Consider the following 23,015-nt stretch of genomic DNA (forward strand, 5'->3'; position numbering starts at 1 on the left):
AGTTGGAAAAATCAATTTGTGTTTTTGGGAAATTATTTACAAGCTTGTAAGAGGAATCTTCCTATTCCTTCTTTTGAGGCAGATAATCATACACAATATATGAAAACAACTCAACCTGATCCAAATATCTCACCAATTCTTTCTGAAAGCAAAAGGTCCAATCTCCTGCTGTTTGCATTTCCAGAAACACTTCCCCATCAATTTCCATTTTTATCATGCATTGTTTCAAGTCATTCGTGACCGAGTCAATTTGTTGCTGAGTGACTGATGTCTTATTCTTTGCTAGAGAGGCTTTCCAAAGCATGGTCATCAAATTCCCCACCTCTTCTGGAGTCTGTTGTAGAATGTTCTCTCGAGTGAACATGAATGGATCATCAATAAATCCTCCTCCTAAAACTGATGCTGTCGATTTGGTAGAAAAGAAACCACCTGATTTCTTCTTCTTCTTTTTCTCCTCTCTCAATTTTTCATATTTTGCAAAATTTTCAGAGTAGGTCATTAAATTGTCTCGAATTCTTTCAAGTTGAAATTGAAACTTTTTCAATTCACCAAATGGCTTAATTTCTCCATTAAAGTATTCATTCATTTTTTCAATATCTCCTCCACACTCATTGTAAATGGATATTAAATCTGATCTATTTGAGTGTTTCGAATGTGAAATTTTTGAAATTCAAATTTTTCAATTCAAATTGAATGAATGGTTCATGGAAGAGATGCATTCAGAGAATGATGGAAATAAATGTTTTCAAACACTCAATACCATTCGAATGGACTTACCCTGTGAATTTCTTCAAAATTTTCTTTGTATTTTTCGAGAGACCAATCTCTCCTGCCCATTCTTCACAATCCTTTAAAAGTTAAATGTCAAAATAGTGTCAACCACGATGTTGTAAATGTGAATACATCCAACACGTTTAAGAATTTATATGAGGCAATGATAGTACATTATCATCACTCGCAACAATAACAAACCTTTCCACTCCACTTTTCAATTACTAAATAATATTTTGTGTAACAATGTGATGATGTTGCCAATGTGATCACAACGGCAAGATGTAAATTTCAGATTCGACATTTCATTTTCCGATCCATCATCATTAAAGTGGTGGTGATTCATTGTGATGAATAAAATAAAATATATTAATTTTTGTCCAATTCGACACATGACAGCCACATGACATCATCATGAACGAACCGAATCATCATCATCATCACAGATTGTACCGTAATAAACATAACCGTAATTTTGGCCATGAACTTACACTTGTTTTTCATTTTTATTTTGGATGACAATCGCCATCACAAACGTCACTCGTCATTTTTAAAAAATGTCTCGTATGAATGACTTTGTTTTGCAACAACTCGTACAAGAAAACGAAAGACTGAGAAAAGAGTTAGAAGCATGCCAAAAAGCAATTCCAGTCTCGGAAGCAAGTAAATCACTCATTTCATACTGTGAAAACACTCCTGACATGTTAGTCAAAGCAGAACCTAATACCAAGAATCGATTTCACACGAGTGGAGGAGGCGGAGGTGGTTTGTGTGGAGGAGGATCCTCTGATTAAATGGTCATTGATGAATGAATATTCATTTATTGAGAACGATGATTGGAATCATCATCACCATCATGTTGTGTGTTCTCTCTCAAATGATATTCTTTGTAAATATTCTCAAAATTAAAAATTTTTAATGTCAAGGAAATTATTGTCAAATTATACGTACATTGTGATGATGAGAGAGGATGAAGCTGCTGAGACAACAACAAGGACGATGGTGGTGGTAGTGCACTTTGGTTTTTAAATTGAAAATTGATGAGGAACTCATCCAGACAGTATTCTCTTATGCATGCGCAGTGTTTGGGTGATCTTTGGCCAAGCCAGAGTCCTAAGGACTTTCGCTGGACTAATTCCATTCGTGGTCCATTATCCAAGCGAAAAAACACAATTCACAACAACTCTCTCTCCTCTCTCGTGCGATGGTTCAGTTCTCGGGAGATGAGAAAGTGGAGAAATCCTGAAAGAGCGCGCGCGATCAGAGTTCTTATTCCCGAACTGTAAAACTGTCAGTGTCTTCAATCTGTTTCAAAACTTACAAAGGCTGTCTTATCAACTTGATCTTCAGTATCGATCAATTCAATTGAATTCAGAATCAGTGCACAATATATAGCACTTGGTGCAAAGAAGACTAGTAGTAGTATTTATTAATCCTGTTGTTGTTTCAAAGTCCACAACAACAAGAAAAAGAACAAACTCACTTCAATTCTGTTCTTGAATACAACATGAAACATGAATGACCTTGGACCCTCTCCATCTCAACTTCCACCAATACCTTCACAAAGACGACCTCCACGTCCACAACCAGAAAGCTCACCAAAATAAGGAAAAGCTGAAAACTCTGAAACTAATCAAGAGCTAAGCAGGAAAGCTAAGCATGGAAAGAACTTCTCGAATTTGGATTGGACAATTGTCTTTGGAGTTGATTATTAATGTAAGAATTTCTGTACATAAACCATCGGATGCTTCTCTCGATCGTGGAGGTGATCGCCTCCTCCTTTCTCTTTGAATATTGGATGGTGGTACTGCTTTCGAGGTCATGTTTGTTGGAGGTTGAACTGTTGCCATTGTGTTGGGAGTTGCTTTTTGGTATTTCAATAAGAAATGTCCACAACAACAACAACCTTATTTGCCAATGATCAAGTTCGTGCCAGTCATCAACAAGAGATGATCTCAAAATGATGTCATCATGTGAGATTGCAAGACGAGGGAGAGGTGGAGACAAATAGGACCACTCCACAAGAATCTGTTCAAACTCTCGTTCACAACAACCACAGTACAGTTTTCAACTAATTAACTTAACTTGATGGTTCCACCACCACAACAAAACGTTATGAATGATAATGGAATGGTTTAAAAAAAATTTAACAATTAGGGCATCATGAAAAAAGTTTAGCTTAACCAATCCAACAATATTTCCAAATTTGAAAAAAGATTCTTGAAATAAACATTGAAAAAAATGTATCGCAACAAAACACTCATTCAACTGGGCCTTTCATCTTTTCGCAAGCCTGCAAATATTGTATTTGGAAATCAATTATTGTGGTTGACTCGTAGGGTAGTGTTTCATGGATGATCGGAATACAAATTTATTAAATACAATTTTATTGCTTGAAAATTATTGTTTTTAATTAAATTAATTTAGCAACAAATGGGTTCAAGAGAATTCAATGATCAACAACAAGTTACAAATTACTCCACTGCCTCCACAAGTAAATCAAAAAAGAATTCAAAATTCTATACTTTTTGTAATCAAAAGCTTTCCGATCAATTAATTGTCAATGGAAAGAACATTGTTGAAGAATTATTCAGCACCTCAAGTTCCAAGCTTTGTTTTAGTGAAATTTCGTTCAAGAGGAGCGTTCTGACAGTTGAAGGAGAGCAGGCTGATTCTTTTATTCACTCACTTGTCACAAGTGATGTCTCCAAAAGGCTTTTACACATAGATGATGCAAAGAAAACATCTTTAGCTCTTCATAATTCCCAACCTTCCATGTTTTTAAATCCCAAAGGAAGAGTTCTGTTTGATACCATTCTTGGAATAGAATTTGATAGTGAAAGTGGAGCAATGAAAAATAATAACAGAATTTATATTGAGCACGATACAACCAAGACTGATGATTTATTTGCACATTTGAAAAGTCATGTACTAAGAAAGAAGGTTAAAATTGAAAAATATGTCACAAGCTTTGACAATCAACCTGAAGGTACCACAGTTGTCAAAGTCTTTGCATTATTTGGAAATCCACTTTTAAAAGCTAAAACTGGTGAGCTCAAGTACAAATGGAAGGATTCTGTCGTGTGTTTGAGGGATCCACGATTGGACGTACTCGGATACAGGATTTATGGATTTTTCAAGTCACAAAGTGAGTATGAGAAATTCAAACAAGATGTTCAGTCAGAATTGCAGCCAGAACAATTGATATTGGATACTGAAAAGGCGGAATACTATGAAAGAGTTCGGATTCTATGTGGAATTGCCGAGAATGCAATTGACATTCCAACAGATGTTGCATTTCCAATGGAGGCAGGATTTGAGCAAATTGGTGGAATTCACTTTGATAAGGGATGTTATATCGGTCAGGAATTAACCACTAGAACCTATCATAGAGGTGAAATTCGAAAGAGAATTCTTATTGTTCGAGGTGACAATTTACCAAGCCCAGGTACTGAACTAATATTTAGCGGAGAAAGTGTAGAAAATCTCAGAAATGATAAGGCAGGAAGAATGTGTTCCCGTGATGGATCTTTAGGACTGGCTCTTGTGAAATTTGAACCCCTAATGGAGAAGGATTCTAATATTTCTCTTGTTTCTGAAACAGATACCAGCTCTTCCATTAAAATTACTCCACCCTATTGGATAGCATTGTAAATAAACAAAGAAGGTTGGCATTATCGAATCTAAGGCAATCGAATTACAGAATTGCCTCAATGACATTATCGATGCTGTAGACAATGATCCAAAAATTTGTTGCACTGATCTAAAAGAGACTCCCTTTGTTTCCCTTTCTCAATTGGAGGAAAAGTGTAATTCGCAAGAATGAAATGTTCTAGCTTCAAATCAAACTCATCTTGCAACTCAGAAAAAGGTCTTCCAATATGTCTAGTGTACATTTCATAAAATTCTGGTAATGGAGCAGGAAAGTGATACATCATAAGATGGTACTGTAGAACACATTGTTGATACATTACTTTTTCAATCATTTCTTCATCAGACAAATCTGCTCCTTCTAGTGGATGTCCATGAGTCATGAAATGGTCTCCCGAAATTCCTTCCTTGTTCGGCCTTAACTCTTTGCAAGTGGAATCAAAATCATTGAATTTGTGTTGAGAAGAAGGAGTATTAGCCTTCTCTAGCTGTTCACCCTCGCCATCACCTTGGTAGTAATGTCTATTCGAGGAAAGTTGGCTCAACGTCCATCCAACGCCGAGCACATCGCTTGTTTGCTCCGCCGGAAATAAGCTTATTTGTGGTTCCGATGAAGAGTCGTTGTGGTGTTCCAAATGTCGATGATAAACGTGAAGATGCGGATTTTTACATCGGCTTGTATCATTCTCTCCTACCGGACATCCACAATACATTAATAGTTTTCCAGAACCATGAGAACTATGATGAAGGCTGTACTCATCATCGTCTTGAAAAGTCGATAATTCTACTCCCATATTCCTTGGTTTTCATACAATACGTATTTACAATTTATATGTTAAGATAAATATTTGTTTACAAGCAGAACCAAGTTGTTGGCTTGCAGTTGATTGCAGTTTAGGATTGATTGAATAAAACAGCTTTATGATGGTTGCAAGGAATTTGACCGAATCAATTTTTTCGTTTTTTTGAAAAAAAAATGTTCAATCCTCATGTAAGCGCTCGTTTGTCATCATCATCATCGGAAAGCGGTTCTACAAAGAATCAAGTGAACGTGGTATTGGTCCATATCAATGGCCTCTCACAAGATTGCTACAAGAATGAGAATACTTTTCAAAACTCAATGAACCAATTTTTGGAAGAGGCTGTAAAGAAAAAGACAATTACTGAAAATATTAATGCGAATTCTGTTCATTGTGAATCAGAGGTGAAGGATATATCAAACATTAATAATGAAACGTCAATAATTACAAACTCTATAACAAACAATCATGGAACGATTAAACATGACGCAGAGATTATTATATTTCCAGAATTGATTGGAGCTTGGCTAGTGGCTCTCAATGAACAGCCATTTATATTTTTAATTCCATCTCAATTAATAGCAATGATTTTTATTGCAGCAGCTAATATTATCCAATTTATGAGATATTTCATAGTGGAATGTTTTTCATATTTTATTGACCTTAGACATCTGACAAATCTATTTAGTTTTGTGACTTGGGAGGGACTGATTTATCGAAGCATCTACAAGCTAAAGTCTCAAGCAATGTTTGAGGTTTATGACAAAACTTTTTCAGAGATAGCTAAACAAAGAAGAGCTTATGTGGTTGCCGGCAGTATTTATTTACCTAAAATCGAGTACAACTCTAAAATGAAGCGACTAACCAATGACGGACTTTACAATCAATGTGTCGTGTATGACCCGTTTGGAAATATTGCACACGTTAGCACAAAATTATTTCCTTCTGAGGACGAATATCATCTATTGACAAAACGTAACAAAAGTGTACACATCAATGCAAACAATTTTTGTTTCAATGCAAAAGGATTGGGAAGAGTGTGTGTCCTAGTTGGAACCGATTCTTGGTTAGATGAATGTTATCCTTGGTCATCCTATAATGACGACGTTAAATTCAACGATGACCAAGATTTGAGCCGTGTTCCTCAGTTTATCATTGTTCCAGCTTTCTCAAGCCCCGCAGTGGACTGGAATAGACCCTGGCAAGGATATCCTCACCATTCAGTAGCCATGACAGGAAGTAATGTTCAAGAATTTGCTGTCCACCAGATTTCACCAACATTAGGGGAGCTGTGGAAAGCTTGCCTTGCTCACCAAGCTCAACAAGCTCCAGAGATGGCCTTCTCTCAAAATAATTCGACCACCAAGTCACCATCATCACCTTATTTTGTTTCGTGCTTTTGTTGTGGAAAGTTATGGAGCAAAGATGTTTTTGGGGAATCATTCATCAAACTCAAACAACACAAGAATCTCATCACCTGTCGATCCTGTTTGAATTTCTCTCTCGAGGTTCATACAAGGGTCACTCTATGAAATACTTCCACCTCTTGAGACATGAATTTTAATTCACTTGCACTGAGGTGTTAAAATACACGACCATTCGAACAATAAGTGACTGTATGGTTCAGAGACAGTAGTACTTAGTGTTTCTGTTGTTACCACTAACTACTCAATTTCTCAGCCGTTGCAGTTTCCCACCTTCCAAATTGTGGGTGGGCATCACCAAAATAAATTTGGAGACAAGTCAAAAAATTTATCGCCAGAACCGTTGTCGATTGTTCTTACTCTCTCGTCGATTTTTCTTTCCCAGTCGGTTATTGTTTGGTTCATCAGGAGAATATCATCAACAATTCTTAATTGATAAAAATGGATTGCGACGTTTTATACAAAGGTAAATATTCTCATCACGATGATGAAAATTAATAGTCCCGTTATTGTTGTTGTTGTTTGCCATCAAATGTTCGGATTGATACAACAGTTGTTGTTATTGGCGATTCCGGTGTTGGAAAATCCAACCTCATCACTAGATTTACTCAAAACAAATTCACAAAGGATACCAAACCAACCATTGGAGTTGAGTTTGGTGCCAAATCAATTGAATACGATGGTGTCACTATCAAGGGACAAATTTGGGACACGTAGGTTTTATTATTTTGTTGTTGCTTCTTTCATCATCGTGTTGATATTTGTTTCTTATTTCTATTACTATTTCGTTTTTATACATTCCAATTCACTTTTTTAAAATAATATTTCCATGTATCGAAATACTTTGTGAATTCTGTATTTGCTACTACACGGGATGTCAATTACTTGTCAACTGATGAAAACTCATCATTTTATATTTCCGTAATACCAGTGCTGGTCAAGAACGATTTAGAGCAAGTAAGTGTATACTTTTGTATCAACCGGATTATTATCTTGCTTTTGATAGTTTCTGCTGCTTACTACAGAGGTGCTAACGGAGCTCTCATTGTTTATGACATTACCAATCAAGAAAGCTTTGATAACTTGGAAAAATGGTTCAAGGAAATTGAAAACCAAGGTGAAAATGGATGTATCAATATCTTGATTGGAAACAAGTGTGACTTGAATCATTTGAGACAAGTTGAAACTGCAACAGGAAGAGCTTTCGCTGAGAAACATAATGTTCCTTTCATGGAAACTTCTGCTTTGGATTCGACAAACGTCGACGAGGCTTTCACAACTCTTTTGAAAGAAATTTATAAGACACAAAGCCGAAAGAATAAGAAGACAGAAGAGACCACTGGTGACGTACCCATTGGCCCAACTGATAAAGTTATTATTGACGATACCAATGATGACAAAAAGCCAGGTACAAAACCACAACAAGGAGGCAGTGGTGGTGGCTGTGCTTGTTAATTTGTTTTTTCGAGCACGTGTCGACTCGCTGTTGTAAATAACATTATTAAGAAGACATTCCTTAATCTATCAAAATAAAAGACACTCATTCAAGTGTAGTTGTATCTAAGAACCACCTCGCTTTGATTCTTTAAATCGAGGTGGTGACATGTTCACCTCAAAGCCATCCATTTTCTACTGCTAGGGCAAGATTTTTGGACCTTGTGTTGGTGATTCTCTTTTTAGCCAGTTCCTTCCAACGCCAAAACAAGCTGTTTCTTTACACGACCAAAACCAACAACCGATTTGCAATCTGAAATCTCTTCAACACAACAAGGACAGCTTAGAAAGGAAAAAAAATCCAAAAACACTGTCCTCGCACCACCTCGTTGCTGAGCGCCGAAACACTACACAACCAAGCAACTTGGTTTGAGCTGCTATACTAAGCATACAACACTCTTGAGGTTTATTGTACCATATTATATATGTTAAGAAGAAGAAGAAGATAATTTGGTTTGACCATCGGATCATCTTGCTCGCATCAAGCTTAAATTTCCCTTTTGAAAGCCTCATGCCCATGAAAATACAGCCCGTTGCCAGCACCGACAGCATTTGTAATAAAGAGAGCGGAGAAGGATCGATGGCGGCTCAAACCAATCATGAAAGCATTGCGCTTGAAGATCATCACCCCTCCATGAAGAACGAAATTGCAAAAAAGCACTCGCTCCCCTGTTCTGGATGCTTTTCAGTACGGATCTTTATCATGCTCACCATCACGATTCTAGTCTTGACCTGCTCATGTTTGGTATGGCTCACCTCGTTTGTTTCGACCAAACAAGCTTTAAACGAGCTCTCAACAGAGTTGATGATCTCTGCAGGTATGAATGTTCTGACCTATGTAGACTCTCAGATTCGGCCAATCATTGTTGCTACAAGAACAGTCGCCGATGATTACAATATTGGTCTGATTCCCAAACGCCCTTCCTTGTCTTACCTTTATACCAAATTCAATGCGTTCAATCCTTATGGTATTGGTCTGATATTTGAAGATGAATTGTATACGTTCAACTTGTTTGGTGTTCCTCCTAATGAGGTATTATCATATTACTACAAACCAGTGGATGAATATGTCTTATATACCATGAGTGTGAATGCATCAAATGGAGAAATCACTGGTCAGCTGAAAGGTATGTAAATGTCATAATAATGCGCTTGTAACATTAAAATGGTCTTAATGGTGTTTCTTAGTGACACCCAATTACGACACGACCAAACAAAGCTATTGGGTTCATAGCTTTGAACAATTTCCTTTACTTCAAACAGACCATGTGATAGGAGAGCCATATTATGTACCAGGAGGAGGTTATACAATATATTGTTGTGTCAAGTTATTCGATCCAGTGGAGTATGCAAAGGGAAACAAAAGAGTAGTGGGTTTGGCCAAAACAAATCTTTCTTTGAACTTGATCCAGAATTTTCTTTCTGGACTTACAGTTCTTGGATCTGGCTATGTGTTAGTCTCACAGACCAATAATGATTTGATTATTGGTGGTAGTATTAATACCAGACCTGATGACGGAATTTCTAGGGTGTCCATTTATGATTTAAAAGACCAAAGAGCTGGTGAATTGATGAAGAAGATACAATCTGTTTATGGTAGCCTTTCAAAAGCACCAAATTTCATTTCCATCTCTTCCAATGGGATTGATTATTATGTTTTAAAACTGGAGTACACTCTTTCCAATTTAGTTTGGAATGTTTTTGTTGTTGTACGAAAAAGTGAAATTGAATTCGCAACAAATATCAGCACAGGAGCAACTGTAGGTGTTGCTGTGGTTGTAACTATCCTTGGTATTATCGTAGCAATATGTATTGGTTATACTACCACAGCTCCGTTGCGACATTTGGAAAAACAGTTCAGCAAGATTAAGACAATGGACTTTGAAAATTTGGAATTTATTTCGAGTGTTTTCAAAGAAGTCGACAACATGTTTGTCTATCTTCACGATATGGTTGTTTGGCTTAATGAAATTAAGACATTCATTCCAGAGAGCGTATTTGTACAAATCAAAAACTACAACAAAGAATTTCACCCGAATCCAACCTCGACCAACGATATTATCCCAATAATCCCCGCCGAACAAAGTGACACTGGATCTGTCAACTATTCTCTTTCAAGCGCTTCTACATTATTAACTGGGACTAAGAACAAAGGTAACTCGCTATTTAAAATGGGACTGACGGCACGACAGAGTGCTGTCGTAAGAATTTGGCTGTCTAATTTAGTGGCCAAAAATTCATCTCATGAAATCGCCAGCATCTTTTCCAAAATTAGTTACGGCTTATGCACAATAGCAAAAATTTTTCAAGCAGATTTTCAGACCCTCTCAGTGGACGAATATCAGTTGAATCTTTCACCAGAATCAACTCCTAAAAAAAGCGTGAACTTGCAAGCACTCGAAGTAGCCCTTAAATTTGCCAAGATTATTTCCAATATTAACGACACTAGTGGCATTGCCAAAATTAAGTGCAGAATTGGTATTAGTTCTGGAAAGACCTATGCAGGAAATTTAGGATGCTCTTTGTTTAGATCATTCTTTGTGGTTGGAGGCTTAGCAGAAAATGCAAAGAAAATGACAAGATTAGCCGACGTTTTGGGTTGCAAAATACTGGTAGATAGCTCCACACTTGACGACGATACAAGCAAGCAATTTATTGTGAGACCTGTTGAAAGATTGTTGATTTACCCAGGAATATATAATGAATTGAATGCTGAACCTGTAATTTCAACTATTTTTGAAGTTGCAAATGAAAAAGTCATAGACGATTCTGATTGGATGAACGAACTACAGACTCAAGAACAGGATGAAAAAGCGGAGGAATTTGAATCAATGTTCATCTTAGGGAAAAAATTTGATTTTATGGCGGAGTATGCATTGTTTGATGTCATTAAGGCATCAATTTCTCAACTGGAGGATTATGTGATTCAACATGCGAATGATCGTATTGCTCCAAGATTACTGAAGGTGATGAGAATACTCTATCAATACGCTAAGGATGATCAAAACACGGTTTCTCTTCATCGCATGCTAGCCCGATATCATACACGATTGGATTATTCGTTAAGCGAAGTGTTCCCTTCGTTGTCTGATGTGGAGAATTTGAGCCCAAATTGGAGCACCGGGGAGGAAGAGATTCGTTATAATAATTGATAATTTATTAAGATGTCAAAATTCAGGTTAAAATAGAGGATATTCATCAGGATATTTGGATTTTTTCATACTTGATAGCAAAGTATGCCAATGAGAGAAGCCAAGCTCCTTAGTGACTGATATAAGGATGTCAAATAATTTGACTTCATTCTCAGAAGTTGCATCTCCTGTCAACGACTTAATCACTTTTTGTAATACCACAGAGTACTGTTTAAAATAGAAATCATACTGAACATCCAAGAGCAAGCATTTTTCCGTGGGGTCAATCCATTGCCTGAGTGATTTCATGGTATCTTTGATTTGCTTATCCCGCTCTGTAATCTCCAGTCCATTATTTTGGTCCAGTAAAATTTCTAATTTGAGTTGCAAACAAGATACCAAAGCATCTTTCTGTTTGTCCATTTCTTTCGATTTAAGTTGATATTCCTGAGCTTCTAATTCAGATTCCTCATTTTCATTCTTTGTTTTGTTTTTAGGAAGAGTACCATAATGGAGAGCGAGTGTTGTCATATCAATAGCTTGGAAGATAGAGTCCACAAGTTCACAAATATTCTGGTAATGAATGCTTTTGTTATCTTTCTGAGATTTGTACTGATCTTTCAATATATCAAGTTTCAATAGCAGTGCATTCAAATGTTTTGGATTTTCCGAAAGAATTTTGTCCACAAAAGGTAATGCCTCCGCTTTCAGCTTTTTCAAATACGACAATTTTTGTTCCATCACATAATCATTGTACTTGTCTTCGGGAGTTCTCTTGTCGGCCTTATTCTCCTTTTCAGAAGTTGTTGAAGATTTTTCAGAGCTTACAAATGATGGTGGCACGACAAAGGTGAGCGACAAATATGCCGTCTCAGCACTTTGATACTGTAATTTACCAGTGAGACGATCGCCAGCTTTCACCTCTTTCGGAAGATCTTTGGTATCCACACCAGTGTATCCCAACACAAAAGTATTGCTTCTTCCATGGATCATTTTGAATTTTTCATCTTGTTTGTTGGTATCTGAGAGAGGTCCATTCGCATTCTTGTAAAATTTCAATGAGAGAGGTTTAGCTAGTGCATGTGAAATGACAATGGGATGATTTTTAAATTTTTGTAACAAGGGTAACGAGTCATGGCGAAGCAAAACTCTAATCACATAGTCTCCTTTCTTTAGTTTGAACTTTTTCGGATGATAATCCACAACTTTGAGCAATCGCTTACTCTTGTTAAAGACCATGATCATTCTTGCTTCTAATTCTGATTCATAGAGACAGTTTGAAATTTGGGGTAAGCTTGGAGTGATTTCATGTTCAGATGACATTTTCAGATGATATTCGAGTATCATGTTGTAGCTGCATTTTCCACTGTCGAAATAGGTGTTTCTTTGATCATTTTGGATCTGAATCAACTTTTCGTCTTCACTATTCACAGGAGTCAAAACTTCTTTCCAATTATCAAGCTTGGCACTCAGTTGCATTTCCATATTACGTAATGAAGGGTTAATTTGAATCTTTTTTGTAAATTCAGCTCCATCGAAAAACACTTCATCGTTTGAGGCACTGATAGAATCAAAACCGAAAAATTCAACTTCGACTGTCAATATTGATTCTCCTGGAGAGCTCCAAAATTGACCCACTGTCAATTCCAAGGTTCTGTTGGGGAGTGTTTTGATAAAGTGTGAACTCACATCCGATTTTGAAAGGTTGATAAATTTTCTTGTGTCATGTAAAGAATAGGCCTCTTTTTCAAGAAGTTGAGTCGTATGCAGCACAAACATCTTTTGAATATCCATCTCTACGGCTCTAAGTGTAATTTTACAATATTGAACAGTACTTGATGGTGTGGTGATATAATTTCTGTACAATTCTCCGGGTTTCATTCTAATATCTGAAAAAGTTGTGCGATCTGTTTCATGTGAAAGCTTAGCAGGTTTGATCACAGTAATTGGTACAGAAAAAACAGGACCAAACGACAACCGATCACAGTCGTAGGCATCCAATCTTGCAGAATATATTTCTCCAGAGTCAAGTACTTCAGTATCTAGTTGAACATTGAATGTAAAACTTCCAGGTAAATGTAAAAATTCAGGAGCACGAATGAAGTTTGGAACTTTTTGAGAAATTGGCTGATCTGTAAAAACGGTATTTCCTGTTCTTTGATAAATCACTGGCACTAATTTCAAACGTTTTTCAAAATTCAACTTGTGAGAATTTTTTGTCTTTTTGGAATATTTCAAATCAATGTTGACTGTGTAGCTTTGTGTGGAGTGTGTTTCATATTGCTCTCGAAGGTAAATGCCTCTTGCATTGTTTCTTTGAGGAATTGTAATTTCATATCGATAATTGTCTGTCTCTGGATTGTAAGGATGTTTGTCTATCAATTCATACGAGTTAAGAATTTGTATCAAGCCATAACCAATGGAGCATGGATGTTGTGAATGTTCATTCTCACCTTTGTTTTCAATGTTAATTTTTGCAGTGTTAGCAATCACACGTTTGATGTAGTATGGATTCCATTCCTTGTTCTCTGCTTTAAGAGCACTGTACAATAATGCAAGCCCTAAAGAGTTGTGAGAATTTGAGTAGTTCAAATATGTAAGCATTTTGTATTAAACTTACCTCCTCTTTAAATGTGGATTTAGCAAAATAATAGTGATGTTATTAATACTTACGCAGCGTTGGGACTAGCCATGGACGTTCCGTTCATTCTACATGAAGAATACGTGTCATTACTATATCAAAATGAATATGTAAAACAAACCTTTGATTTTTAAGAAGAGTATAATTAGGTACAGAAGTAATAGCAGCGCCAAGAGCAGAAATCCAAGGACAAAAGGCACCATCTTCGGTTGGTCCTCTTGACGACCATGTAAATTGTGAATCTGGCACCAACTCTGACAAGCCATATTGAGATTTCATCATGGAACTTGTCACATATGCGCCAACTCCAATACATGCGTCCTGTAGTGATGCAGGAGCACCGGATGTTGTGAAATTAGGGCCGCTGTTGCCTATTTCATGAATGTAAATTGTGAAGTAACCAATTCTTCTTTTTTTCACTTACCCGCACTGGTCACAAATGTGACATTATGTTCATAGACCAACTCATTTACCTTTTCTTTGAAGAATCCAGAATTTGCAAGTGAAGTAGGTTCTCCGTAGCTCATGTTAATGATGGAGCACTTGTTCAAATAACAGGATATTAAAGCCCTGTTAAGTGCAAGAGTTGTCTCCATGGTGCCAAGTCTAGTATCACCTATTTTGCATGAAATAATTTGAGCTCCAGGAGCAACACCATTAAGTTCTTGTTGATCTGGAAAGTAAGCTGCAACAATTCCTGCGACATGAGTTCCATGAGAGCCAGAAGGAGCAACAATGGATAAAATATTACCATTATCATAAATATTAACAGAATAATTTAAAAGATCCAGTTCTGTAAATGTTCCATATTGGTGTTCCAATTTAAAATCACAAAGAAGTTTTTCCTTGCTTAAATCAATAACCAGATCCTCGTTGAGAGGTTCAAAGATGTTAACATTAGGATCATACGACTCTGAAACAACAACTGCTCTCCAAACAGAAGTCTTTTCATCCAAAAACACCACACAGTCCAAAACAGGACCAGTATCGTCGTACATCTTGGAAAAGAGTTCCTCTAGAGCAGTAATTTGTTTGTCAATTTCAGAAGCTTGTTTTTTAACTGATTCTTCATTTGATGAATTTCTTAAAGAATTTGTTTTTTCTTTCAATTCTACAATTTTCTCAGTTTGTTTCTTTTGAAATTGTTTCTTTCGTTCTTCCTTAACTCTGTCAACCAATGGTTGAGGATAAATATCAAAAACATTCTTGATACCAATACGATATTGATTTGAAGGATTCATCTCTTTCCATGCATGATCAATTTTTAATTTTCTTCCAGATTTTCCAGTAATGATTCCACTCTCATCTACTTTCACAATAGTTTTACAATCAACATCTCCACTACCCGTACAATCCACAGCATCCACAATTTTGTAGGATCCATCAGTTGTTTTTCCGTTCAATCCAGGAGCACCAACTGTTGTTGCAATTTCAATCCGCAATTAATTGTTCATAAGAGATCATCAAGACGATATTCATTTTGAATAACCATGAAAGAATTTGAAAGAATTAATGATCCATCCAAATAAATTCCTTCATCCACTTACCATCCACACCAGTATCAAATATTGCGATGATCACTCCACGTCCATCATAATTCGGAAATCTCTGAAGAAATGCATTGGCTTGAATTTCATCTTTGGGTTGTAAGCCTTCAACAGGGAAAGAAAAAGACATTTTTTTTAAAAAAATTGGAAAATTGAACTATTTTTACAAAACATGTTGCACTGCGGTCTTAACTTGGTGTTTTAGATTAAAACTGAATTATAAAAGTATTGAATTACCTCAATCACCGTATGAGTTCACGAGTTATAAAAGAACCTTCTCGATTTTTGAATATTATTTTCCTACATAGAGAGTCAAATCATTGGCGAAGAACAATCTTGGAGCACACGTGTGAGACCTTGTTGTTATTTGACATGATTGTGACGGGAATGCAACTCAAACACTTTCTCTCAGAGAGGCAATTGACCAAGTGGTCAACGTTAGACAAGGCGGAACATTGAAGATCATTGAGTGACAACTTTTCCCAAAAGCTGTTCGAAAGGTCAACAGTGATGAGTAAACGCCACCTGTCATTCACAACCCAATTGAAGCCTTTGAAGACAGTTCTCAAAAGTGTCACAACAATTTCGTTTTAAAACATCCATTCTCGCATAATCCCGTCCATCATTGAAAACTGATTTTCAAACTCGGGTACTGACGATCCACATAGAAATACTTCCATTAAAAAAGCAACATTCATCAACACTTTCTGTCAGCTCTCAAAAAAAAGCAAAACCGTTTGGGTCCATTCAGAAGAACAACAACGATTCGAGAGAGTAGCATCCTCCTCCTCCTCCTTCTCTCCATCATTGGTGTTGTTACTATTGTTGTGCGTGCAAAAGCTCTCCGCAGCAAGTTGTCTTTGAAAGTCTTTCCCTTTCAAACCTTTTTTTAAAAAACAAGCGGAGAGAGAATTTACAAAACTCAAATTGTTTGTCTCATTACACGCTGAAGAAGAAGAAGAAGAAGACAATTGTCTGTTCAGTTTTGAAAAGATTTTATACCGTTGTTGAAAAGACTTTGAGTGACTTGAGAGTGAATACACGCTTTGAAGAGTGGTGGTGTTTCATCATCATCACCATCGACTTTGTGTATTATTATTATTATTATTATTCTTCTTATTGCTATCTATATTGTGCATCATCATCATCACCACTCTAGGAACTTGTTCATCATCATCATCATTACAACAACAACAACTATTACTATTACTACGACTACTTGATCCTTTTAACCGAAACTTTAAAACCACAATCACCCTCTCGTGCATCATCATAACCATCAACAATAACCATGGTTAACTTTACAAACTTTGTCAAATCCAAACGTAAGAGGAAAAAGGAGATTACTTTTCAAGATATTCAGGAAAACTTTGATCTTCCAATCAAGGAGGCTGCTGATGCCATGCAAATTTCGCTCACACAATTAAAGAGAATTTGTAGAGAGAATGATATTCCGAGATGGCCCTATCGAAAGGTAAGTGGAATCGCTGAAGATTGTTGCTCGGTTGACCAAAATGGTTATTCCATGTGAATGGATGGACACATTTGATGATGAACTTGACCTTGTGTAAAACACAACAACAAACAATGAAACGAACAAACAAATTAGCTTCAAGCATTGCAAAACAAACGTCAAGATCTCACGGACATGTTACCGAACAGTGACGAATTATCTAGAGAGAGAATTCAAAGTAAAATTGACGCAATCAATGAGGAAATTAAATTCATTCGAGCACATCCAAAAACAATTATTGGAGGAAGTGGATCGAAACGAAGCTCCATAACGAAATCCAAAAGATGGTCTCTTCCTTCCATTGTATCAGGAGATGCAATGAGCTCTGGTGGAGCCACAAGCTCAAACTCAAATTTGATTTTGGAACAAACAGTTCTTGGTGGAGGAAACTCCAATTCAAATCGAAGGTCACAAAACGAAGAGGAATTTTTCAAGGATTTACAACAACGATTGAATAAGCAATATGGAGGAATGCCCGCAAATTTAATGGGACACGAATTGGATGAAGATGATGTGGTCGATGAGGATGAAATTATTGGAGACGATGCTTTAGATGACGAGGAGGATGAAAACACTGACAATTTGATGAGAAGTAGAAACCAACAACAGAAAAAAGATGCGAATAGAAACAAGAGATTTTCAATGCCCTCCATGATGCTTCAAGGTGGTTCTTCGTCATCATGCACTAATAATGTTATTGGGCAGCATTCGAGTGGTGGTGTTTCCACATTCATCCCAAAACAATCGACCTCTGTGAATAACGGCATTGCAGTCAATAACTATACAACGAATGCCACCAACTATACTTACTCGGCTCCAAGTCAGCATGTGGTTCATCCTCCACCACCAATTTCTTCGAATGCTTCTGCGTATTATCGAATGCCTCCTTCAAATGCTTCACCTTCATCCTCTTCTCAATTCAATAATGCACAACATAGCCAGCAATACTATCCTCCACAACCACTCACAACCACGCATGTAGACCCGTATACACAGCATCCATATTCACATCATCACCATCATCATGCATCAGGTTATAATTATGGACATTCTCAACAATCGCCAAGTCACATGTCGACAACAAGCTCATCGTCACATCAATTACCTACTTTTTCGCAAACTCATTCATCACATCCTTACAACTCTTCGTATAATAATAGTGCGTCAGGACAGACTTATTCCGGATTGGGTTCAACGGCTCATTCTGTAGCACAATCTTCTCCATCACATCATCATCAGCAACAGTATCATACATTTAGTGGCAATCATTCTCAAAATTCCTCATTTAACATGACAACACCAAATACAATTGTGACAACCAGCAGTGCTCCTTCCGATAACGGTACAGCAACTTCAAGCAATCTGCATTCTCAAATTCATCATCACCCTTTGAATGCAACACCTTCAACAATGCATACGACTACTTCTAATGCAATTCCAACGAGTAGTAGTGGAATTAGTGGTGGATTTAATGATAAATCAACAACAACCACAGCATTTCAATCATCCTACTCTCATGTACATAATCAACAATCTAGTGGTAGTAGTGGCCGGTCGACTAACAACAGACCTAGCTCCTTAAATATTAATACATCATCATCATCGTCTGACCCATTTGGATTCAATAGATATGTTAGAGATGGAGATTATCTTCCACCTTTGTCACAATTACTTCATGGACAGGATGCCGAACGAATGCAAGATTCGCCAGTCACTCTCAACGAACCATCTCCATTCGGTAATAATGCTAACAAACCCAACATATTACCACCAGTACATATTCCATTTGAACAACAACAACAACAAGAGCCATCTCAAGATTGTGATCCTCAAAGAAGTGACGCATCCAAAATTTCACAAGCATTGAACATTCTCAAAAAGAAGAATACAGGAAGCGCCATTAGTTCATATCCATCTTTAGCACAATCCAACAGCACAGGTCATTTGGAACAAACGTGTTCTACTTCAAACAACCGTAATGGTGGTGGCGGTGGCGGTGGCGGTGGCGGTGGTATTCAGTATTCATCGACATCCATTGGTGGAGGCACAGCAGCAACTTCAACACGAGAAAATCTCACCTATCTCAGAAAAGGAGTTCAATCGACTGAATACGAATATCCTCCTTTTCAATACTACAGTCAACAATATGAATCATCGATGCCATCTTTCATTCAAATTCCATCACATCGTGCATCACCGAACACACAACCTCAGCAACAGTCATCCAATCATGCTCCTCCTCCAACATTGTCCAAATCTCGATCTGCAAGTGCACTTGTTCAATCTTCTGCAACGACAACGTCGAGCACTCCACCTTCTCAAGCATCTGAATCACAAGGTTCTTCAAACTCCAAACTCTCGTTTTTAGAGAACTTGTTTCGAAGGAAAATACCATTCATAACCAGAAAGAAAAAGTAATCGAATTGAATAATCTCACTCACTGGAAAAAGTTGATCGGCCAAAATTTAAAACTTTGTGTAAAACTTTAAGAGTGAAGTTCAACCTTGTTGTTTTTCCTTGTTGTCATTCGAATGACAACAAGTTGATTGCTTCAACCATGATGCGGTGCGATGATTGACTTTGCTTCACCTCGAGGTATTTGTTCATCCCAAATTCATCTTCAAAAATGTTGAAGAATAAAATTTAATTTGAAGAAAAAAAATTCTCTCTAACATCAATAACAATAACAACAATCACCGTCTTCTCTTCCTCGTCTCGTCTGACTCTCTCCGATTTTTGAAATTTATCATCATCATCCCATTAACATCATCAATCCCAACAATATATATTAGAAAATGGTGAAAAAGACAAAGAAGAACGCAGAACGTCTTGATAAATATTATCATATGGCCAAAGAGCAAGGCTATCGTTCACGTGCTGCCTTCAAATTGGTTCAACTCAACAAAAAGTATGATTTCCTCGGTACAGCACGAGTCTTGTTGGATCTTTGTGCAGCACCTGGTGGTTGGCTTCAAGTCTCTAAAAAGTTCATGCCCGTAAATTCTACCATTGTAGGTGTAGATCTTTGTCCAATCAAAGCTATTCCGCACGTTACAACTATTGAAGGTGATATCACTACTAAAAAGACCATGACTATGGTTAAGAATGTACTCAGAGGACAAAAGTGTGATGTCGTGCTTCATGATGGTGCACCCAATGTTGGTGCCAACTGGCTCAAGGATGCCTTCTCACAATCTGAATTGTGTTTGTTTGCTTTAAAGATGGCAACAGAGTTCTTGAAGCCTGAAGGCTTATTTATCACCAAAGTCTTTCGTTCTAAAGATTATACATCTCTCATGTGGGTTTTGAATCAATTCTTTACCAAAGTTGAGGCAACTAAACCAAAAGCATCAAGAGATGCATCCGCAGAAATCTATGTTTGTTGTTTTGGATATAAAGCACCAAAAGAAATTGATCCTAAACTCTTTGATGCTTCGTTAGTGTTTGAGGATGTCGAAACACAAAAGAAGAAATTGAAATTATCGTTTAGGGATTTAGCAAAACAAAAGCCAAACCAAGAAGGATATGAAGAAGGAGCTACATTGCTCTATAAGAAATGCAGTGTTGCAGAGTTTATTGAGACTGATCAACCCATCAAGATTTTGGTCGATTATAACGAACTTGAATTTGACGAATCGTCTCAAATTTACTTAAATCATCCACTTACAAACAAAGATATCATTGAAGCATGTGAAGACTTACGTGTATTGGGTAAACCAGATTTCAGAATGCTGCTCAAATGGAGAAATAACATGAAAGATTTTAAAGATGAATTGGACGCAGAAAATACCGAAGATATCATTGAACAGGACGAAGAAGATGAAGTTTTGGAACCTGTTCATGAAGAAAATAATTTAGCATCAGCAAGTGACGAAATGGAACTCCCATCTGATGAGGAAGAATTAGAGGGAGAATTAAACGAGCTCAAAGATAAACACCGAAAGATGGAAAAGAAAAAGGAAAAGAAATTGAGAGAAAAGCAAAAGAAACTTGCTATCAAAGCTGCAACTGAAAGACCAGAAGATATGCTCGATATTTATGAAGATACAGCATTATTCCGTATGAAAGACATTTCAAGTAAGGACATGTTAAACGCCGTATTGGATCCATCTGTCACAAGTCAAGCCTATGAGACCTACTTGAAACAAAAAGAGCTCAAGAAGGAGCAAGAACGAAAAGAAAAAGAAGCACTTGGAAAGATTGAATTGGACGAAGACGAGAGAGACGAAATTTTGGAAGCTGAACTAGACGCTCTCTATCAACAACTTATGGAAAAGAAGACAAGAAGATTCAAGGCAAGCATTCTTCAGTCACGAGATGCGCATGCACAACAAAAGAATGAACTCTATGAAGCTATTAATTATGAAGAAGAAAAATATGGAGCACCCAATACAAATCCGCTCCTCATTGAACACCGAGATTTAGGATCGAAACAATCTAAGGCAAACCAATTCTTCAATCAAAATATTTTCAGTGTGCTAATGGAAGAAGCAACAGGAAATAGTGACAACGAAGATGACAATGCCACACGAACTAAGAGACGTAAACTCGGACGAATTGACAATATTACAGAGGAGGATTTGGAAGTGGACTCTTCTGATTCCGAGTCTGATAATGATGATGACGATGACGAAGAAGATGAATCAGCCATTGCTGACTACAAGAGAAAGGTCGGAGAACAACAACCTAAACAAGATGTTGGTGGCTTTGAAGTCATGCCAAAAGAAATGAAGGATCCTGAAGTGAGAGCCACTGCATTGGCTCTTGGTAAAAAACTCCTCCGAAAGAAGGAACGTAGAGAATTTATTGACAATGCATTCCACAGATATGCTTTCAATGATGAAGATGTTCCAGATTGGTTGGTTGATGATGAAGTCAAAGCATTCAGAAAACAAGATCCAATCACCAAAGAAGAGGCCGATGAAATTAAACGAAAGATGGCTGAAATTGATGCAAGACCAATCAAGGCAGTTCTTGAAGCCAAGATTAGAAGAAAATTCAGAGCTCAAAAGAAGATTAAGGAAGTCAAAGACAAGGCTGAAGTCATTGCACAGAGCCAAGAATTGACACCACAAGAAAAGTCGAAAGAACTTATGAAATTGTACAAGAATGCTTCCGTCAAGACAAGTAGAAGGAAAGTTTATGTGGTTGGAGGTGGAAAGAAAGTGGTGGGTAAGAAAACACCTGGTTCCGTCATGAAGTTTGTCGATAATCGTACCAAGAAGGACAAACGAGCTCAAGAATCAAAGAAGAGAAAGAGATAAATTTGTCAACAACCACAAGATCAGTTTATTAATTTATATTTTTCAGTGGTGGTGTTCTGAGTTCTTCTCTTACTATTAAAAAATGATTCAATCCAATTCAAGAGATGGTGAACCATCAACAATAACACCAACAACTAATACCATCAGCAGCAATAATAACAACAACAACTTGTCTATGGAATGGCTCATTCGGAAAGAACAAGAGTTGAAACAAAAGGAAAAAGAATTACAAGAACGAGAAGCAGCTGCTGAGAAGTTTGAAAAAGAACTTGAAAAGAAGAACGATCAATTACTTCTTCAAATGAAAGATCAAACCAAACGAAAGTTGGATTTGGATGAACGAGAACTACGAATTTTAGAGATTGAAGAAAAACTTGCAAAATCAACCACCATTGCCTCCCGATTCAAACAGAATGAGATGGTAAAATTAAATGTTGGTGGTACTATTTTTGCAACCACATTGAATTCGTTATTGAGTGAGAAGGATACGTTCTTTACAGCCTATTTTAGTGATTATTTTACTCCCAAGGCGGAAGAACATGATCATGCATACTTTATTGATAGACCAAATGCCAACTTTGAATTGATTTTAGATCACTTTAGAGGTTCAAATATTCGAAAAAAGCTTGAAATGTTAAACGAGAGGGAATTATTGGAATTTGTTGACGAAGTTGTGTATTATCAAGTGACAAGTATTTTTGCATTGTTGCCGTCGAAGGGGAAAAGCATTCTTCGCAACAAATACACATTTGAATTTGAGGAAGAAAATCGAGGTGTGA

At 37.0% G+C, this 23,015-nt stretch overlaps 11 protein-coding genes across 11 annotated transcripts in view; 8 read left to right on the forward strand and 3 right to left on the reverse strand.

Annotated features, from left to right (window-relative positions):
• Positions 1 to 61: 61 nt before the first annotated feature.
• Positions 62 to 1,275, reverse strand: FDP41_009354 (uncharacterized protein; the record flags this gene model as incomplete). The annotated part of the gene is made up of 4 exons (XM_044713303.1): positions 62 to 635; positions 778 to 848; positions 973 to 995; positions 1,263 to 1,275. The coding sequence occupies 4 exons, from the start codon at positions 1,273 to 1,275 to the stop codon at positions 62 to 64; spliced, it is 681 nt and encodes a 226-aa protein (XP_044557165.1).
• A 53-nt stretch (positions 1,276 to 1,328) lies between these two features.
• On the forward strand, positions 1,329 to 1,565 carry FDP41_009355 (uncharacterized protein; the record flags this gene model as incomplete). The annotated part of the gene is made up of 1 exon (XM_044713304.1): positions 1,329 to 1,565. The coding sequence occupies one exon, from the start codon at positions 1,329 to 1,331 to the stop codon at positions 1,563 to 1,565; it is 237 nt and encodes a 78-aa protein (XP_044557166.1).
• Positions 1,566 to 3,012: 1,447 nt separating this feature from the next.
• FDP41_009356 (uncharacterized protein) lies at positions 3,013 to 4,425 on the forward strand (the record flags this gene model as incomplete). Its single annotated transcript, XM_044713305.1, has 2 exons — positions 3,013 to 3,111; positions 3,199 to 4,425. The coding sequence occupies 2 exons, from the start codon at positions 3,013 to 3,015 to the stop codon at positions 4,423 to 4,425; spliced, it is 1,326 nt and encodes a 441-aa protein (XP_044557167.1).
• A 65-nt stretch (positions 4,426 to 4,490) lies between these two features.
• Positions 4,491 to 5,216, reverse strand: FDP41_009357 (uncharacterized protein; the record flags this gene model as incomplete). Its single annotated transcript, XM_044713306.1, has 1 exon — positions 4,491 to 5,216. The coding sequence occupies one exon, from the start codon at positions 5,214 to 5,216 to the stop codon at positions 4,491 to 4,493; it is 726 nt and encodes a 241-aa protein (XP_044557168.1).
• A 182-nt stretch (positions 5,217 to 5,398) lies between these two features.
• FDP41_009358 (uncharacterized protein) lies at positions 5,399 to 6,754 on the forward strand (the record flags this gene model as incomplete). The annotated part of the gene is made up of 1 exon (XM_044713307.1): positions 5,399 to 6,754. One exon carries the CDS (start codon positions 5,399 to 5,401, stop codon positions 6,752 to 6,754), a length of 1,356 nt encoding a protein of 451 aa, XP_044557169.1.
• A 333-nt stretch (positions 6,755 to 7,087) lies between these two features.
• On the forward strand, positions 7,088 to 8,101 carry FDP41_009359 (uncharacterized protein; the record flags this gene model as incomplete). Its single annotated transcript, XM_044713308.1, has 4 exons — positions 7,088 to 7,112; positions 7,200 to 7,359; positions 7,578 to 7,603; positions 7,653 to 8,101. The coding sequence occupies 4 exons, from the start codon at positions 7,088 to 7,090 to the stop codon at positions 8,099 to 8,101; spliced, it is 660 nt and encodes a 219-aa protein (XP_044557170.1).
• A 550-nt stretch (positions 8,102 to 8,651) lies between these two features.
• FDP41_009360 (uncharacterized protein) lies at positions 8,652 to 11,292 on the forward strand (the record flags this gene model as incomplete). The annotated part of the gene is made up of 2 exons (XM_044713310.1): positions 8,652 to 9,267; positions 9,329 to 11,292. 2 exons carry the CDS (start codon positions 8,652 to 8,654, stop codon positions 11,290 to 11,292), a joined length of 2,580 nt encoding a protein of 859 aa, XP_044557171.1.
• Positions 11,293 to 11,319: 27 nt separating this feature from the next.
• Positions 11,320 to 15,589, reverse strand: FDP41_009361 (uncharacterized protein; the record flags this gene model as incomplete). The annotated part of the gene is made up of 5 exons (XM_044713311.1): positions 11,320 to 13,813; positions 13,945 to 13,980; positions 14,034 to 14,283; positions 14,337 to 15,329; positions 15,460 to 15,589. The coding sequence occupies 5 exons, from the start codon at positions 15,587 to 15,589 to the stop codon at positions 11,320 to 11,322; spliced, it is 3,903 nt and encodes a 1,300-aa protein (XP_044557172.1).
• A 1,161-nt stretch (positions 15,590 to 16,750) lies between these two features.
• Positions 16,751 to 19,390, forward strand: FDP41_009362 (uncharacterized protein; the record flags this gene model as incomplete). The annotated part of the gene is made up of 2 exons (XM_044713312.1): positions 16,751 to 16,933; positions 17,069 to 19,390. 2 exons carry the CDS (start codon positions 16,751 to 16,753, stop codon positions 19,388 to 19,390), a joined length of 2,505 nt encoding a protein of 834 aa, XP_044557173.1.
• Positions 19,391 to 19,767: 377 nt separating this feature from the next.
• Positions 19,768 to 22,236, forward strand: FDP41_009363 (uncharacterized protein; the record flags this gene model as incomplete). The annotated part of the gene is made up of 1 exon (XM_044713313.1): positions 19,768 to 22,236. One exon carries the CDS (start codon positions 19,768 to 19,770, stop codon positions 22,234 to 22,236), a length of 2,469 nt encoding a protein of 822 aa, XP_044557174.1.
• Positions 22,237 to 22,318: 82 nt separating this feature from the next.
• The window catches only part of FDP41_009364 (uncharacterized protein), a gene marked incomplete at both ends in the record, with an annotated part of 983 nt that continues 286 nt past the window's right edge, over positions 22,319 to 23,015 (forward strand). The window contains one exon of the mRNA XM_044713314.1: positions 22,319 to 22,928. Coding sequence (XP_044557175.1) covers positions 22,319 to 22,928 — 610 coding nt within the window. The remainder of the gene's footprint in view (positions 22,929 to 23,015) is intronic.

Source organism: Naegleria fowleri (assembly GCF_008403515.1).
Source record: "Naegleria fowleri strain ATCC 30894 chromosome Unknown tig68, whole genome shotgun sequence".
Lineage (NCBI taxonomy): Eukaryota > Heterolobosea > Eutetramitea > Acrasida > Naegleriidae > Naegleria > Naegleria fowleri.